Source organism: Mirounga angustirostris, unplaced genomic scaffold (genome assembly GCF_029215605.1).
Source record: "Mirounga angustirostris isolate CCGP_5_RB_7025 unplaced genomic scaffold, mMirAng1.0.hap1 SCAF_15, whole genome shotgun sequence".
Classification (NCBI taxonomy): Eukaryota; Metazoa; Chordata; class Mammalia; order Carnivora; family Phocidae; genus Mirounga; species Mirounga angustirostris.
In genome coordinates, this window is record NW_026991723.1 from 84198318 (window position 1) to 84215466 (window position 17149).

A 17149-nucleotide genomic window follows, 5' to 3' on the forward strand; every position below is an offset into this window, starting at 1 on the left:
AAAATTCATTCTCTCTGCCAAGGTGACTCAAACAAAGAAGGAAAACAAACATTTATAAACTGTAACAGCTACTACAGATTGGATACATTATAACTGGGTTTCCAGGGTCTGATCTCCTCTGGTTCCTCTGGCCTGGGAGGAAGTGGAAAACTCTTACTGGAATTCTTGGGGGGAAACAAATGGGAACATGTGTTCTTTTAGGCAAAGCTGTACCTTTCTATAGACCCTGGAGGAAAGGGTGGGCTGGAATTCTCTGGTTTCCAGGCTGAAAACCCCCTCTGGATCCAGCCTCCACTGTAAGCAGCAGTTCTGAGCTGCCTGTAGGAGCTTCAGGTCAATGTAATTCAACTGTCAAAGGCTGGCTCACTTCCCTAGCACTCCTACAGGGCAGAGGCCTGGGGAACTATAATGACCTCTTTGACCTTTAGAGCAGGGGCCAAGTCTGACCTACTTACGTTCTGCCTTGCATTTTTCAAACCTTCTCTCTCTCTTACTCTTTGGCTCCTTCCTAAAAACATAATTAAAGCTCTCTGATTATAAAAATTCCCATGGCAATGTGATTCCCCTCCTTCCTCTAATTTATTGAAAACATTCTTGCTAAGGTCACTGCGACCTTTATGTTGAGAGACCCAGTAGATACTTCTCAGCTTTTCGTTTGCTTGGCTTCTCAGCTGTATTTGATACTTCTCCTGAACTCCTCTTTTCCCTGGATTTCCACCCAGCCACAGTTACCTGATCCTTCAGTACACGTTTCCAGCCAATCTGCTTCTCATACTTCTTTTGTGATCCTGTCCTTCATCTGTCCCTTAAAAGACAGTCTTCCCAGTGTCCTGTGCTTGACCGTCATTCCTTCTAACCCTGCATTTCTCCTCTTTTAGGTTTGCCCCTTAGGTTTTAATTACTACTAATGCTGATGATCCTGAAGCAGAAATCAGGCCTAGACCTTTCTCCAGGGTTTGGAGCCAGCCACTGAGGACTGCTATCGTCTTCACATGTCTACCGTGTAGCATGTCCAGAATCGATGTCAACATTTCCCTTTAAGTCAAAAGCTGTTCCAGGCACCCGGGCTCCTAAACAGTTCTCACATATTCATCTTCTGCCCCCTTCCATCCTGTGGCCATAGCCCTCACCCAGGTCCTGACCATCTTGCCTCCTCTCTGGTTTTCCTACTTTCGATCATGACTTCTTCAGATCCAAACATCTACCCGCAGGAGTCATCCTTCTGTAATACATATCTGGTCACGTCACTCCCCTAGACCCCTGCTTGGCTTCTTTTCCTGTTGTCCTCACAAATAAAGTCCAAATTTCTTAAGATGATTTTCAAGACACTCGATCAGCAGTTCTCAAACTTTGGTCTCAGACTCGCTTTACATCACAAACATTACTGAGGAGCCCAAAAAGCTTTGGTTTGTGTGAATTATATCAGTATTTATTGCATTAGAAATTAAAACTGAGAAATTTAAAAAATATTTAATTCATTAAAAATAACAATAAGCCCATTAATATAAATAATGTATTTTTTAAAATGGAAAAACCCTGGTATTTCCCCAAAAAGTTTAATGAGTGGAATTATTTTATATTTTTGAAAATAGCTGTATTATCCTATCTGCTTCTGCATTTTGTCTGTTGTGATATACTGTTTTGGCTGAAGCATATGAAAGAAAGCCAGGCTCACACAATATGTTTTTGGAAAAGGAAGGCATATTATAATATTCATCTTTGCAAATATCTTTTTTGATACTATGTCAAACTTGATACATGGTAGTTTCTTAAAGAGTAGTTGCAATATAGAATCTAAAACCACATTAATAAACTTGTTGTATTCTATTACATTAAAATCCATTGGTCTGTCTGGCACTTTGTTTTTTTTGTTTTGTTTTGTTTTTGGTCTGGCACTTTGAATGAATCTTTTACTCTTGAATGATTTTTGTAACATCGTGCAGTAGTCTGGAAAATACTGGTTCATGGAGTTATGCAGGTCTTCCAAATGTGGACACATTTCATTAGGCAGAAAGTATCACAAAAAAATCACATTCATTAATACCACCACTGACCTCATCAGAAAAGTCTTTTAAGCTATGAGAAACCAAGCCCAGTGACAGATACAACTTTTCCAAAATTCTGTCACCTGAAATCTTGAATTTCATCATTGGTATCAAATATTATCACTTCTTTCCTTGAAGTGAAAAGGGCTTCCCTCCTTCATTTTCAGGAAAATGTCTGCTAAGTACTCAGATTAGAATAACCATGGTTTGTCTGCTTCTTTCAAGTAAAAGTGGTGTTCTGTGAAATAAATGGCTAGTTCAGCTTGCAACTCAAACAACCATATGAGTGCTTTTCCTTGAGACAAGTATTCTACTCTCATATGCAGCAGAAATGCTTATGTGTACTTCAGGAAATGAACTAAGAACAATGGTTTATGGAGTCTTTTGATTCTTCGATTCATGTGCAAGCTGTTCTAACAAAATATCATATGGCATTTCAGTAATCAAGTACTGGTTGAGTTTTACCCTTTAGCTCTTAGAGAGGTAGACAGACAAGAAACACGTTTTGTATCTGGACATTCCTCCACGGTTTGTGACAAAAAGTTTGAGTTTCCAAGTACCCTTGGGAGGCTAAATTACAACACATGAAACCCCATCTATCCAGAATCTTTAGAGCAGACAGCTGGTGTTAGCTTTGTGCAAAAAAAAGCCTTTTTCAATTTTAAGCATTAACATTTCACATTACAAAATTTCTTCCTGGATTAGAGTATAAGGAAAATAAAATTACTGTGTTATATTCATCTTTATAGGTACGGAATATTATGATTTCTTCGGGGTTGCAAAAGGCTCTATGTCTTGCCACAAAATAGTTCTATGCTGCCGTACTACTCTGCTGAGTTCTTGGATCGCTTAGTAGTTTTTGTTTTGGTCAACTCTTGTAAGTTTTTACATCCCATTGTCTTTATTGTCATTCTTTCTCTCCCTCTTCTAATTTTCCACATTTAATATCCTTTAGGATGAAAAACCAGATAATCAAGCATGGTTGAAATCTGTTAAAAAAGAAGACTTTAGAGAGTCTGAGCTGGGGCATGGGATACTCTTCCATCAAAGCAGCACGGAGGTTTAAGTGCCTTGGCTCCGTGTCAGTGGCAGAGAGAATATAAACCTCTTACCATTTATACAGTCGACCATTGAACAACATGGGTTTGAACTGTGTGGGTTCACTCATTACTAGAGTTTTTTCAGTAGGTATATAAACTTACGGTATCAACAAATACAGTACAGTATCATAAATGTATTTTCACAAGTAATCCTTATGATTTTCTTACAATTTTCTTTTCTCTAGCTTACTTTATTGTAGAATACAGTATGTAACATAATACATATGATGTACAAAACATGTTGATCTACTGTTTATGTTACCAGTAAGGCTTCTGGTCAACTACATGCTATTAGTTAAGTTTTGGGGGAGTCAAAACCTATACACAGATTTTTGACTATGTGGGGGTCAGTGCCCCTAATGCCCCATGTTGTTCAACTTCGGACAAGTTATGTAACTTCTTGAAGTCCCAGTTTCTTCAGTACTTTAAAATAGGAATAAACTCGGCCTCATAGCACTGTTGCTAGGATAAAATCAACAATTCTATAATTCTATAATAAATGCATATAAAACCTCACAGAGCTGTTGTAAAAATTAAATAGTGCATATAAAGCATGTGGGACACTGACTGGTACATGGTAGGTTCCCTTTGTCTTTTTACTTCCACTCTCTAAGACAAGCAAACCTTTCCTGAAAAGGACCACATAGTAAATATAATAGGCTTTGCAGGCCAAGAGCAAAATCAAGGACATTTCATAGATACTTATGAGAAAAAAAATTTCCAAATTTCTTATTGCCAAAATTTGAAATGTAACAGTCAAATGCATTTTTTGGCAGGTGTAATACAGGTCTATTAAAGAGGACAGAATTTTTTCCAGGTGGTAGATAACTTTGCTTAAATGGAATTCACAGTTAGTGTTCCCTATCATCAAATCAATTGCAAATGTTCACCTGTAAAAACCATTCTTAGCTCACAGGTGGTAGGCTAGATTTACCTTTGGGCCATAGTTTGCCAATCCCTGTTCAGAGGACTCTCTTGCTTATTTCCTTTTCCTTGGTTCATTCTGTGCAGTTGCTAATAATGACATTTTGAGTGCTCCTTGTGTAGATCTGGGTTTCTATCTGGCATTTCCACCCCCTCCAGCCTTTAACCTTTCTTGTAGTGAAGGCTTAATGGCAATACATTCTTTCATCTTTTGAGTGTCTGAAAATGTCTTTATTTCACTTTCATTTCTGAACGACATTTTCATGGAATATAGAATTCTAGATTGACAGATTTTCTTTTAGCACTTTAAGAGATGTCACTCCATTGTCTTCTGGATTACATTATTTCTGATGAGAAGTCAGCAATCATTCTTATCTTGGTTTCCCTGGCTGTTCTTTTTTTTTTTTTTTTTAAGATTTTATTTGAGAGAGAGAGAACAAGTAGGGGGGAGGGGTGGGGGGAGGGGCAGAGGGAGAAGCAGACTCCCTGCAAAGCTGGAAGCCCCATGTGGGGCTCGATCCCAGGACCCTGAGATCATGACTTGAGCTGAAGGCAGACACTTAACTGACTGAGCCACCCAGGTGCCCCCCCCTTTTTAAAAGATTTATTTATTTATTTGAGAGGGACAGAGACAGTGAGCACAAACAGGGGGAGGGGCAGAGGGAGAGAATCTCAAGCAGACTCCCCACGGAGCATGGAGCCAGATGTGGGGCTCGATCTCACAACCTCGAGATCATGACCTGAGCTGAAATTAAGAGTCAGACGCTTAACCAACTGAGCCATCAGGTGCCCCTCTCTGGCTGTTCTTAAGATTTTCTTTATCACTGGTTTCCAGCAATTTCATTATGATGGGTCTTGATGCGGTTTTCTCTGTATTTATCCTGTTTGGCCTTCACTGGCCTTCCAAAATTGGTGGACTGGTATTTTAAATCAAATCTGGAATAGTTTTCTCCTCCATCCCTGAGATTAAATTACCTGTATGTTAGAACACTTGATATTATTCCACAGTCTGTTCTTCTCATCAATATTTTGTCTCTGTGCTTCAGTCTGAATAATTTTATTGTCCTGTCTTAAAGTTTACTGATTTTGATAGGCTGATCTGAAGTGGTCCCCAGTGATCCTGTCTCCTGCTTTTCATACTCTGTGTCATCTCCTTGTCTTGTGTGTGGCCTAGACCTAATGACTTACTTTTTTTAAAAAAAGATTTTATTTATTTATTTGCGAGAGAAAGTGAGCTCAAGCGGGGTGGGGAGGGGGAGAGGGTGCGGGAGAAGCAGACTCCCCACTGAGCAGGCAGCCCGACATGGGGCTTGATCCCAGGACCCCGGGATCATGACCTGAGCTGAGGGCAGATGCTTAACTGACTGAGCCACCCAGGTGACCCTAGTGACTTACTTCTGATGAATAAAATTCAGCAAAAGTGTATTTCTAAACCACTTCTAAGGTTAGGTTATAAATGACAGTGACTTCTTCCTTGCTAATACTCTCTTACTCTTGGTTATTTTGTTGAAGCCAGCTGCCATCTTGTGAGCTCACCTATGGAGAGGACTGTGTGGCAAGGAACTGCAGGTGTTCACAAAGAAATGAACTCTGCCAGCAACTACTCAGTGAGCTTGGAAGCAGATCCTACCCCAACTGGATCTTGAGAGGATTGTGGCCCTAACTGCAACCTCAGGAGACCCTCAGCAAGAGTACCCAGCTGAGCTGTGCTAGATTCCTGACCACAATACTGTGAAGGAGTAAATGTTAATTGTTGTTTTAAGCCACCAAGTTTTGGGGCAATTTGTTATATGGCAATAGGGAACTAACACACTGACCTTTTAAACTGATTTCCTAATCTGGTCAACATCAGTGTTGATTCAGGTATTGTATTTCTCAGCTCTAAAATTTTCATTTGGGTCTTTTTTTAGTAGTTTCCATTTCTCTTCTGTTTGAGTTCTTGTTTTTCTTTAAATCTTTAAACACATTTATAATAGCTATTTTAAAAGTACTTATCTGCTAACTCTGTGATCCCTGCCATTTCTGGCTATTTCTATTGATTGAATTTTCTCCTAGTTACAGGACACATTTTCCTGTTTCTTTGCATATCTGGTAATTTCTTATTGAATGCTGGACACTACAGACATTACATCATGGGTTGTTTGCATTCTGTCATCATCCTTTAGAGAATATTGGGTGGGCTTTATTCTAACAGCCAGTTAATTTACTTGTGGATCATTTTGATCTTTTTAGGACTCCTTTTTTTTTTTTTTTAAAGATTTTTTTACTTATTCATTTGAGAGAGAGAGAGAGCAAGTGAGAGAACAAGCAGCGGGGAGGGTCAGAGGGAGGGAAAAGCAGACTCTATTGCTGAGCAGGGTGCCGGACATGGGGCTTGATCCCAGGACCTTGGGATCATGACCTGAGCCGAAGGCAGACGCCTAACCAACTAGACCAACCAAGCACCCCTTTTTAGGACTCCTCTTTTTTCCTTTTTTTAAGATTTTACTTTTTGACAGAGAAAGAGACAGTGAGAGAGGGAACACAAGCAGGGGGAGTGGGAGAGGGAGAAGCAGGCTTCCCGCGGAGCAGGGAGCCCGATGTGGGGCTCGATCCCAGGACCCTGGGATCATGACCTGAGCTGAAGGTGGACGCTTAATGACTGAGCCATGCTGGCGCCCCTTTAGGACTCCTTTTAAAGGTCTATTTGGCAATCACTATATTGTACACCTGAAACTAATATAACACTGTATGTTAACCAAGTGGAATTAAAGTAAAAACTTAAAAAAAAAGGCTTTATTAGGCAAGGATTAGAGCAGTTATTAATCTAGGGCTAGTTTAACCTTACTCCTAAGATATGGCCTTTGTGGAGTCACTGCTACATGCCCCGGAAGCTCCCCTCTGGTTGGCCAGAACTCCAGATTATAGCGCCCCTGTAATTGTGCTTTGACCAGACTTGTGAGGTCCCACTGTAGGCATGCACAGCTTAGTATACAACGGAGGATTTGAGAGCCTCTTTCTGGAGGTTTTCCTCAGTGTAGCTCCCTCCTCTCACACTTAATTTATTGTAAATTTCAGCCTCCTCCAACTCTGATTTCTGTCTCTGAGCCTGCTGAGCCTGCTATACTCTCCTTGGGAAACCCTGAAGAAAGCTGAAGTGATGGTAAGTCTCACCTCATTTCTTTCCCTCCTCTCAGGGCTCACGTCCTGTGCTGCCTGATTTCCAGTGTCTGAGAACAGTTTCTTATATTTTGTACAGTTTTCCAGTCATTTATGATAGAAGGGCTAATCTGGTAGCAGTTAGCCTGTCCTGGAAGTTGCCTATGGGAATCTTGTAAGCAGTACACACTTTGATCTTAATGAAAGAATGGCTTACTTTTTCCATGTCTGTGAGAAGAACTTAAAATCTAAGCACCCCATTTATTTATTATGAAAACACAATTTGGAGCTTGGCAGGAGGCAAGGGAAACAGATTTTTCCTATCATTTATCCAGCTGTGAAATCTTTCACAGTTTTTCAGTAGGGAACAGTCTCTGCCCTTACCCTCTTCTCAATTAGGATCCCTTCTGATGTTAAAATCAGGAAAGAAAAAATTTGAAGAGATGGTAATCAAAATCTAGGAAAATATAAATGTATGCAAATTTTCCATTATACCTGTTTTGTTATTATGGGTCCATAATGCCCAAGTCAACAATTAAGTGAAAGCTTAATAGCAAAAAAAAAAAAAAAAAAAAAAAAAAAAAAGCTTTTTCCAGGAGGAAAAAAAGTTGATACCCCAAAATGTTTTCTACTCTAACAAATATCAACATTCCAACTGACATAAACATATTCTTTGTTCATTAGTAAGTCCTAGGGAAAAACGAAGAAGGTCTACAGAGAAGATAATGAAAACCCACTGAGAATCTCAGCACCAGACAATTTTCCTCAGGAACACAGACATTCTTACATGTTATGTAGTTAGCAAACATGCCCCCCAACAACTCCTATGAGCAACTGTAGTATGTGATAATGAATATGGCCGATGTGTTGTTCTTATCTGTCTGGGGCTCAGAGTAGAATCTCCTGCCTCCTAAATTCAGAGTGTTGACCTTCCCAAGACCACACACTGTACTGAAACACCTCTTTTCCTCGAACTACAGAGACAAGCACATTGGTCCCATCTATCATATGCTGAGGGCAAACAGCAATAGTAGGTTAAGAACAAGGTGTTGGGTTTGCCTTTTCACTACAATCTTGAGAAGTTCTCCACTGTACCTCCATATCTCTTTGTTGAACAGCCACACTTGCTTTTGGCTAATTCCAAATTCTAGAAGCAACTTTTAAATGCTTCAGGTGCCTAGGCAGTTAGAGAGTCACTGAGCACTGACTTTAGCTCCTGGACAGAAGCTGCTGGATTTCTAAAGGACGTAGCCGGGGGCATAAATAGGCATGCCTAGTGCAAACATCAGGTGTCAGTTAATAATGACCAGGTCAGCGGCACACGTGCTGGGTTGGTTCCCACCGGCTGAGTTCTCAGGGGCCTGGCCAATGTTATCCAGCCCCAGAGAACTGTTCCCTGAAATACAGTGATGGCCTATTTAACAGCAGATCACAGCTTGAGGTTACTGGAAACCAAACTGGGTCAGAGAACCTAAGAATACAGCCTGGCAGTAGATGATGCATGCTGGCCCCAAGCTTAGAGTTTTCCCCCACCTTTATTCTGTGGCACACTCCAGGTCTTTCCCTCCCACACACTTGGAAAAATTGAGGTGGTCCCCCCTGGTTGCCCAAACCCATCTCCCCGGCAGCTCCCTTGTTTTGGAAGGAGATGATAAATAAATCAAAATGCACTAAGCAGCACTTCCACAGGCACTCGCCTCCTCCACTGAACGTGCACCTCATCAATCACACTATTGTCTGCTTGAAAGGCGAGCCTTGTAAATGTCATATCCACTCAGGCCCAAGGAGAGGCGCATCCAAATGCAGCAAGGAGTTTTAATTGGATAGTGTAATTAAACTAAAAAACCCCAGCAGACTCCCTTTGACAGGATAGATGAAGACCCCTTTTAATAGGGCTAGGAAACATATCTGTTAAAAGGATGAGGCACTGCCTGCTCCTGATTGTGCTCCAGAGTACTCTTATGAAAAGGCAATTCAATAACTGGGGCATTTAATATGTTAGAGTCCATTGTGTTCTGTAACCTAGCAGTACTTACCGTATTTGATCTGGAACTTATGAAGTAAGTCCTTGTCAGAGAATAAAAGCACTACATAGCTTGTCCACCTGATGTTTGGAGTACCTGCCACCTGATGTTTGGAGTACCTGGACCTCCTGGGAATCATCCGAGCCTAAGGATGGGCTGTGGTCTTCCTGGTTACAGGCCCAGGTGAGTATAAATGCCCGTGCCTTACTTACTGGGGCCTACAGTACATGGTATGGTTGTGGCCATCCACCCATCACCCAGGGGCTGTAGCTCTTTCATCCAGGGGTGGCTAACGTCATCCTCATTTCTCTTTTATTCTCACGAACATCTACTAAAGAATATGACAAAATCTTGGGTATCTCCTCTTTTAGGAACTGGAATGCCTGTCACATCAGTGTGTGCGCACGTGTTCTCTGCTAGAACTACTACCCCCATCAAATAGGAAAAAAAGAAATCAGGTGATCAGAGGACTCAAATATGGATTGGGGTGTGCCCAAGTCAATTTTAGTAACAAAACCTGAGTCCTTCTGCCACTCTCCCTACTCTTCTTTGTTGGGACAGAGGGTGGGGGATGCACACAAAGGCACGTTCAAAGACACACACACACACACACACACACACTAATGGCCTGCAGCTCCACAAGGAAGGTAACAGAATTAGTAGGAACACAGGAAGAGGTTCATATCTGCCCGGGGCTGTCTTACAAGTAGACCATAACAATCCCTTTCAGATGGAATGCTAGTGTCCCAAGGACAAGGTCAGGGAACTCAGCATCTGGGTGGATCAAGAGAGCCTCTGAGCTGGGGCTGAGGTGGGATACACACAAGAAGATTTCAGACTTCCCTATCTGTAGCTTTCCAGAAACAGTGAGACACTTTGCTTTATATACAAAAACCTCAAAGTCAGTTTGCCTGGGCCCTCAGACTGATTTTTCTTTTTTAAGGATGGTGAAGGTTTTGTTTGATGACTGCTTTTACTCCTCCATAAAACCTGCTTGAAGCTCTTTTGCAAAGAACACTCTTAAAGCTGGTCTTTCACTATGAGTTGATGAACCCATTAAGGACATATAAGTGAATGCTTATAATCTATGAAAACTGGATAGTGAATTAAACCATCAAATACCTTTAGGTTTAAATGAAAACTACATAAAAGCATTTCAGCCATCAACGTGGCTATCACTTCTGGCCAGTATGAATTCTGCTGGAAAAGCTATTTTCGTGCAGATGTGGAATTCAATGGGAAAGACTGACTCGTGTACCGACATCAATCAAAATGTCGACTTCCCTGGCAGCTCTCAACAGTAAGGCAGGTTCAAAGGTCACAGGATAAAGAAAAAGCCAAGCTCTGGTTCAGCTCTAATATCTCCTCTGTAGAAGTCTTGCAAAAGTACCCCCTTCTGTATTAGCCTTGCTTTCATTAATCTTCTTGCCATCTTCTTTAACTAGTCATGCAGAACCGCTCGATAGCAAGACGTATAATGGGGAAGGCCCAGTGCCTATTACCGCGTTAACATTCTCTTAAGCCCAGTGCAACAATGGAACGAGAAGGCAAAGGAAACCTGCAACTGCAGGGTGCAGTATAGGCAATTCAATTACAGCCTGGGCTTACCTATGTACTTCTGACCTATAAAACACAAGAGGCCTTTGTGTCTAACTGGCTTGGCCATTAAGGTTGCTGAAGATCACAACAATGCTGATCTTTTCTATTTAAGCTAAATCAATGTGGACAAATCATTATTCAGTAGCTTTAATTTAATTAGTAAATTAAATACACTACTTTACAGATCTTGTCAAGTACTTATGAAAAGAAAGATTCATTTAAGTGGGAGGTCACCAATAAGCCCAGCTAATTTAACTCATAACCTTAACTGAATCTCATCTCAAATATGTAGCAGGTTCTATTCACGAGGGCCTGACAGTCTCTTGCAGTTGTGGTTAACTCATAATCCCAAAGAGTTCCTATCCTGTATCCAAACACTGTTCTGGACAAAAACAAAACAAAACAAACAAAACAAAAACAACCAAACAAGCAATCCCCCACCAGCATCAACAGAATCAGATTTCCTTTAAATTATACTATTGCAAGAGCACATAATCAGGTTACCTCTATTATGTTGCTTCCTTAAGATTTTCTATTATCTATACTTAATTGAGATACAGAGCTCTTTTCAGCTATAAAGAGGACAGCTACTTTATTAAGGTTTAAATCTGATTTCTTAATGATAGGCTGCTTCCTTTAAAGACTTGAAACCTGCACAATCTTCTTATGATAAAACCAGACCTGGCATGGTTGAGCCTGGTACTTTATTTAAATCCAGCCTGAGAGTCTTTGAAGGGTGTTAGTTTAAAAGGAAGGTCCCCTGCTTTTGTTTCAGTGCTGGAATTTGAGGTTAGCACTTTAAAAAGAGAGCCTGCTACATCCAAAGCCTAGGTTTAGACCTGTATAAGGATGGAGGATGCCATGGTAGTTTCTGATATGGGAACGTTCTCCCCTCCTATGTGCTGTACATATATTTGCTCAATTAAAATAAATTAAAATGAATTCATCTTTTAGAGGTTTGTGACATTCTTCAAAATAGCAAAAGCTATCGTAAGGAGTAGCAAAACCAGACTGCGAAATCACTGATTTGAGTAATAATGGCAGCATGCAGCCTTTTTCCCCCCCCCCAATCTAGAAAGGCAGAATTTATTCTTAATTTCTCAGGGCTTTTGATACACAGATTTTTCTCCTCTAACTCTGGTAGGAGTCCATATTTATATGTACAAATTTCTTCTAAGGCATGTATCTATTTAGTCATTAAGTTCCAGGTCCTTAAACACTCACATGGACAGAGCAATAAATCTTCCCTCTGAGAACGCAGCCTAAGAGGGAGAAGTTAGGGGAAGGAAAGAGAGCCATAGAACGGCTATTTATGGAGCCTGGCTGCAGAGTCTGGGTCTTTTTGATCCATGGTATGTGTAATTATGTGTCTCACTGCAGGCGTTCTATTGCTCAGTCCCTTTGCCAAGTCTGCTATTCACATACTTTTTGGATATGGCATCAATTAAACTTGAGCTGTGTTCCTTATGACGACCAAATTAATGGTTTGACAGAGGCTTTTTCAATAAACATTGCAAACTGGCCATATTCGAAGGTTTTAAAAACCGTTTCTTTTCTGTTCAAAATTCTGACAAACATGTCTCAAGACAGACCGGGACAACTTCATTATCCTTCCAACACTTAATGCCTTTTTGTGAAGAAGGCTGTTTAATAACACGTCTGCTGTTTTCACAACTAAATTATTCCAGTTGGTCACACGTTCCAGTCTTCGGCAAGACACTTGTGTTACGAGAGATAAAAACATGAAAAAGGAAATATATTGCAGAAATCAAAAACCTTATCTACTTCTAGACTCTCTCTCCTTGCCATAATTCATTCAAGAAGGCCCCAAGAATAATTTTTGATGTAACTCAGCTACAAACATACATCACTATGCTGATAAAAATCACAGGCTAAACTTATGAAATATAGTGACTTTCATTTCTTTAGTGCTGTTAAAATAACTTTTTTCTAAGGTTCAACAGACACAAAAGATAAAAAGGGTTACCATTAATCCTTTAAAAAAAGAAGAAGAAGAAGAAGCAGCAGCCCCATAGATTAATTCTGTGGTCTGATGATGGTCTTGAAGATGAACTTTTTAGATTAAATCACTGAATTAATTTGATGAAAATACTGGAAATCATAAAAAAAAAATAACACAGCATCAAGCCGATTCAGTTAATACATCTTTGGGCACTTTACAACATAAATTATGCTGAAAAATTTTTGGTTTCTAAATTCTGGCCTCATTCAGTTCAGTTTGAAGACAGCAAACATTCACTGAGGATAATTCTGCAGGCACAGCGCTAGGGATGAGGATACAGAAACCACTTCCTGGATCAGTCAGTTGAGGATAGAGAGGGGGGGTGGGAGAGAGGGGCAGACTTCAAGTCAGTAACTACAGCACAGTTTGAGAGGTGCTGTACCAGAGATGTGGGCAAACTCCTGGGGACAAAGGTACAGAGAGAGCCTGACACTGGAACTGGACCTTGAAAAATGAGGGAGCCAAGCATGAGGAACTGGAGGCCCCTGTCAGCTAGAGGGAGCGTCTGCGGGGAGGTATATTCCAGGCAGTGGGAACAGCAGCTGCACAGAATTCAAGGTGTGTTTGTGTGCAAACAGTTCACAGTGACTGTAGCCCAAATTCAGGATGGGAAATTAGGGGTTATGAGCCTGGAGTGGTCAATGTCTGTAAAGACTCCTAGGCTGAGGAGTCTGGATTCTATTTTGTGAGCCTGTAACTTGCAAACTTTTTTTTTTTTTTAAAGCAGCAAAATCCTTTTTAATTGGTTGACTTTTAAAATGTAGAATCCCCAAGTAGAAAAAAGTAGCGCTCTACTGGGGAGGCCTTATGCCCAAACCTGTCCCTTCCCCCACCCCCAGGCCCCTGAGGTCCCCCGAGAACCTAGAGATTTGAGGAACATGGTTTTGGAAAGCACTGTGATAGGGGCACAGGGACTTGGGAAATGTCTGACTGGAGCAGTGTGCTTCTTTGTTCAGGGAAGTCACAAATTCTAGATCTCTGGAGTGAGAGTGAGAGAGAACGAAACCTCTTTAAGACCCATATGTGCAGTTTTTACACAGAACCACCCAGTAGGTCTGAAAATAAGAGAAAAAACTCTCTTGCTCGATTGCCGATATTGAAATGGTGGGCCCCACATCTGCTCTGTATCCCCAAGGCTTGGAACTTGGCATCACTCTCAGAGATGCGTAATACTTCCTTCCTGACTGCCTGATGGGAAGAGGCAACTGGGAGGTGGTGGCTGTGCATCTTTTCTTCCTTCCCTTAGATGGGGTGTGTTACACCCCTCACCTTTCAGTGCCTGAATCACACACAGCCTTCCTTGGCAAGTGAGTGTCTTTGTATGAGTGTAAAGGAAATCTGAATCCTGTTTCTAGTTCTTTCCCTAACCTTTCTATTCCAGCTTATCCCTCTATGCAACATGTAAGTGATTGCCTTTCATTTCTCAGAGACATGGAGAATTTACAAAATGTTACTTTTCAAAGCATCCTGAATTCTTGGGAAGAAAGATGCTAGAACAATGACATCTTTATTGGCTGATAAGCTGGAGTGAGAGGAATTAGGAAGAAGATGTTTATCTAGAGGCAGAGGCAAGGGCCCCACAACAGTAAGCAATTTTCTCACTAGCCCTTTCTGGCAGCATTCTTGAGGAATCTCCTGACTGGGATGACAGGAATGGCAGGAAGGGGGGAGGGGGTGGGCACGGACTGCCTCCTTTCCCCCTGTACCACTAAGTTCTCCCTTCTTGCCAAGCTGGAGACTAATGGGTTGAGAGGAGGAGACTATGTAGCCTAGCACAGCTGGATTTGACAAAACAAACACCCACCCATAAATGAGGCAATGTGGCAGGTGCCCTGTCCATAGGATCCCTTCAGGGGGCTCTGTGCTCTTTAGGTCCCTGTTTAGTCAGTATTATCTCAAAAACTTGAACCATATTATAAACACTTGCTGGCCTTTATATTTCTTATTGTTCCTTTTGAGTATGTCATTCCTTATAACATTTGTTCCCTAATTCATTGGGCACGGGAATAAAGGGGATTAACAAAAATTAGAAGCTCACATCATCCTCCAAGTTAATGAATCAGAACCCACTGGGGAGGGGCGTCTGGGTGGTTTAGTCGGGTAAGCGTCTGACTCTTGGTTTCGGCTCAGGTCATGATCTCATGATCTCATGAGTCGTGAGATAGAGCCCTGTGTCAGGCTCCCCACTCAGCAGGGAGTCTGCTTGAAGATTCTCTCCCTCTGCCCCTCCCCCTACTTGTGCACATGCGCTCTCTCTAATAAAATAAATAAATCTTAAAAAAAAAAAAAAAGAAAGAACCCACTGGGGATGGGCCCTGGAGAAGTGCATTTTATTTATTTATTTATTTATTTATTTATTTATTTATTTATTTATTTATTTATAAGATTTTATTTATTTATTTGAGAGAGAGAGAATGAGAGACAGAGAGCAGGAGAGGGAGGAGGGTCAGAGGGAGAAGCAGACTCCCCGTTGAGCAGGGAGCCTGATGTGGGACTCGATCCCGGGATTCCAGGATCATGACCTGAGCCGAAGGCAGTCGCTTAACCAACTGAGCCACCCAGGCGCCCCTGGAGAACTGCATTTTAAATAGGCTCCACAGGCAATGCTAATATGTACCAGACTCTGACAACCGCTGTCTTGCAGCCTTCCCCAGGCAACTAACAAATTCTTGTATAGTTGAAACTTTTTTCTTCCATGAAGGGATTTCAGTGTGATCTGTGTCCTTTCTGCCTCTCGATGGGACTGAAGTCTTAAAGATGATTAATCTAAATGCTACACTCAATTACTTAACTGCAAAAATATAATATGCCAAAATATACAACCAGGCTGTATCTACTTTGATAATTTAAGCAGAGGAGTGCCAACCCAGCAGCGATCTCTTCTGCAGGACCAGGCAGGAGTTTAATTATGAGCTGGTAGGTCATGCAGCTGCCAATAATCTGGAGGGTGTTGACACTTCCGGCTTGATGGATATCTAAATCTAGTCTTCAGCTGCCACAGGAAATCTCCCAGCTTCCCTCGATCTGGCAAAGAAGGAAGGCAGGTCCAGTTCTGACTGCTCAAGTCCCCCAAATGGGAAGAGAAAGGGAGCACAAAGTGAAATGAAGGCTCTCGTGAGTCAAATTCTCAGCAGGAACCTGCCCCCCAGGCCCCCAGCCGCCAGGGCGGGGCTCCTAAGGTCTGAAGCGGGGCTGTGAGGTTCTCTGCTGCCATTAAGACCTAACAGGATGGGGGCCCATGTCAGGCTCTGGGCACCATAATACAATCCTGTTTGATTAAAAGAAATTTCTGGTAATGAATTAAACAGACCCAAGGAAAAAAGGACACGGTGGCAATATATTCTCCTGGCACCCAGCACACAGAAGGGAAGAGGGGGAAGAGAGAAAGGAGACATAAATAAAAGGGACTACTCACTGGGGCTTTTTTCTTCAGCAAGGTCACAGGCACAGAGCAGGTCAGAATCGATTGAGATGGGTTTCTGCTTAATCCAAAACTTAGTGCTGGCTTTCTGATTCGTAACAGGGTCTATCTCTACTTTGTCTCCAGAGATACCTGTAAGGCCGGGGTGGGGAGGTGGGGGGAGGACAAAAAAAGAAGCCACAGAAAGTGGAAGGTGTAAGTGATTTCAGTGTAATCATTTGACCTGTTTTGTAAATCCTAAATTGGATGAACAAGAGCTCTTTCTTACGGCTTTGGGGAATGCCACCGGCTTAAGAGACCCTAAACGGCACACAGAAGTGCACAGCCTGGTTTCCTGGGTGGGTGAGCTGGGGGGAGAAACCACCAAAACCCATACAAAAAAGGTATTAAGAAACATGCCATCCTAGATGTACCACAGATATAATACAGTTTACCTACATATTGTTAACCCTACATAACACCTCTGTATTGTAATGAAATAAACCATAACATAAGGTTCATTTAAAAAAACAATTTTGATCAGTGGTCTTTTTTTTTCCTGATCTAGAAAAATCTTAACGCACTAAAAATAGGGAAAACTCTATCTTTTCCCTTCTCTGACACTAAATAATTATCCAAGCTATATTGAGAGGAAGTCACAGGAGGATCAAAGGGTCCTTTACATAAAACCTTCCAAGTTTAAGTCTTGGAGCTTGGCTTCAGTCTGTGGAGGTCACTGCTTCTCCGCTGAGGGAGAAACAGCACTGGGTGTGAGCTTTATGCAACAAAGACTTTATAACAGGAATCCAGCATGTTAAATACTGGCACTTCAGGTTTCATTTTCAGAGCTGTGAAAGACGTAACATATTGTACAGTGACTGGGAGCAAAGGTTTTC

At 41.6% G+C, this 17149-nt stretch overlaps 1 protein-coding gene across 11 annotated transcripts in view; it reads right to left on the bottom strand.

Annotated features, from left to right (window-relative positions):
• MAPKAP1 (MAPK associated protein 1) overlaps nt 1-17149 on the bottom strand; it is a 244863-nt gene that overhangs the window by 12597 nt on the left and 215117 nt on the right. For 9 of the 11 annotated variants that reach the window (XM_064579504.1, XM_064579506.1, XM_064579496.1 and 6 more), the window contains one exon: nt 16269-16406. The exons of 1 other annotated variant lie outside the window; for it this stretch is intronic. In XM_064579504.1, the coding sequence (XP_064435574.1) occupies nt 16269-16406 (138 nt within the window). Of the gene's footprint in view, nt 1-7807; nt 15878-16268; nt 16407-17149 lie in introns of those variants that run through there. One more of the 11 variants, XM_064579503.1, reaches the window with a different exon arrangement.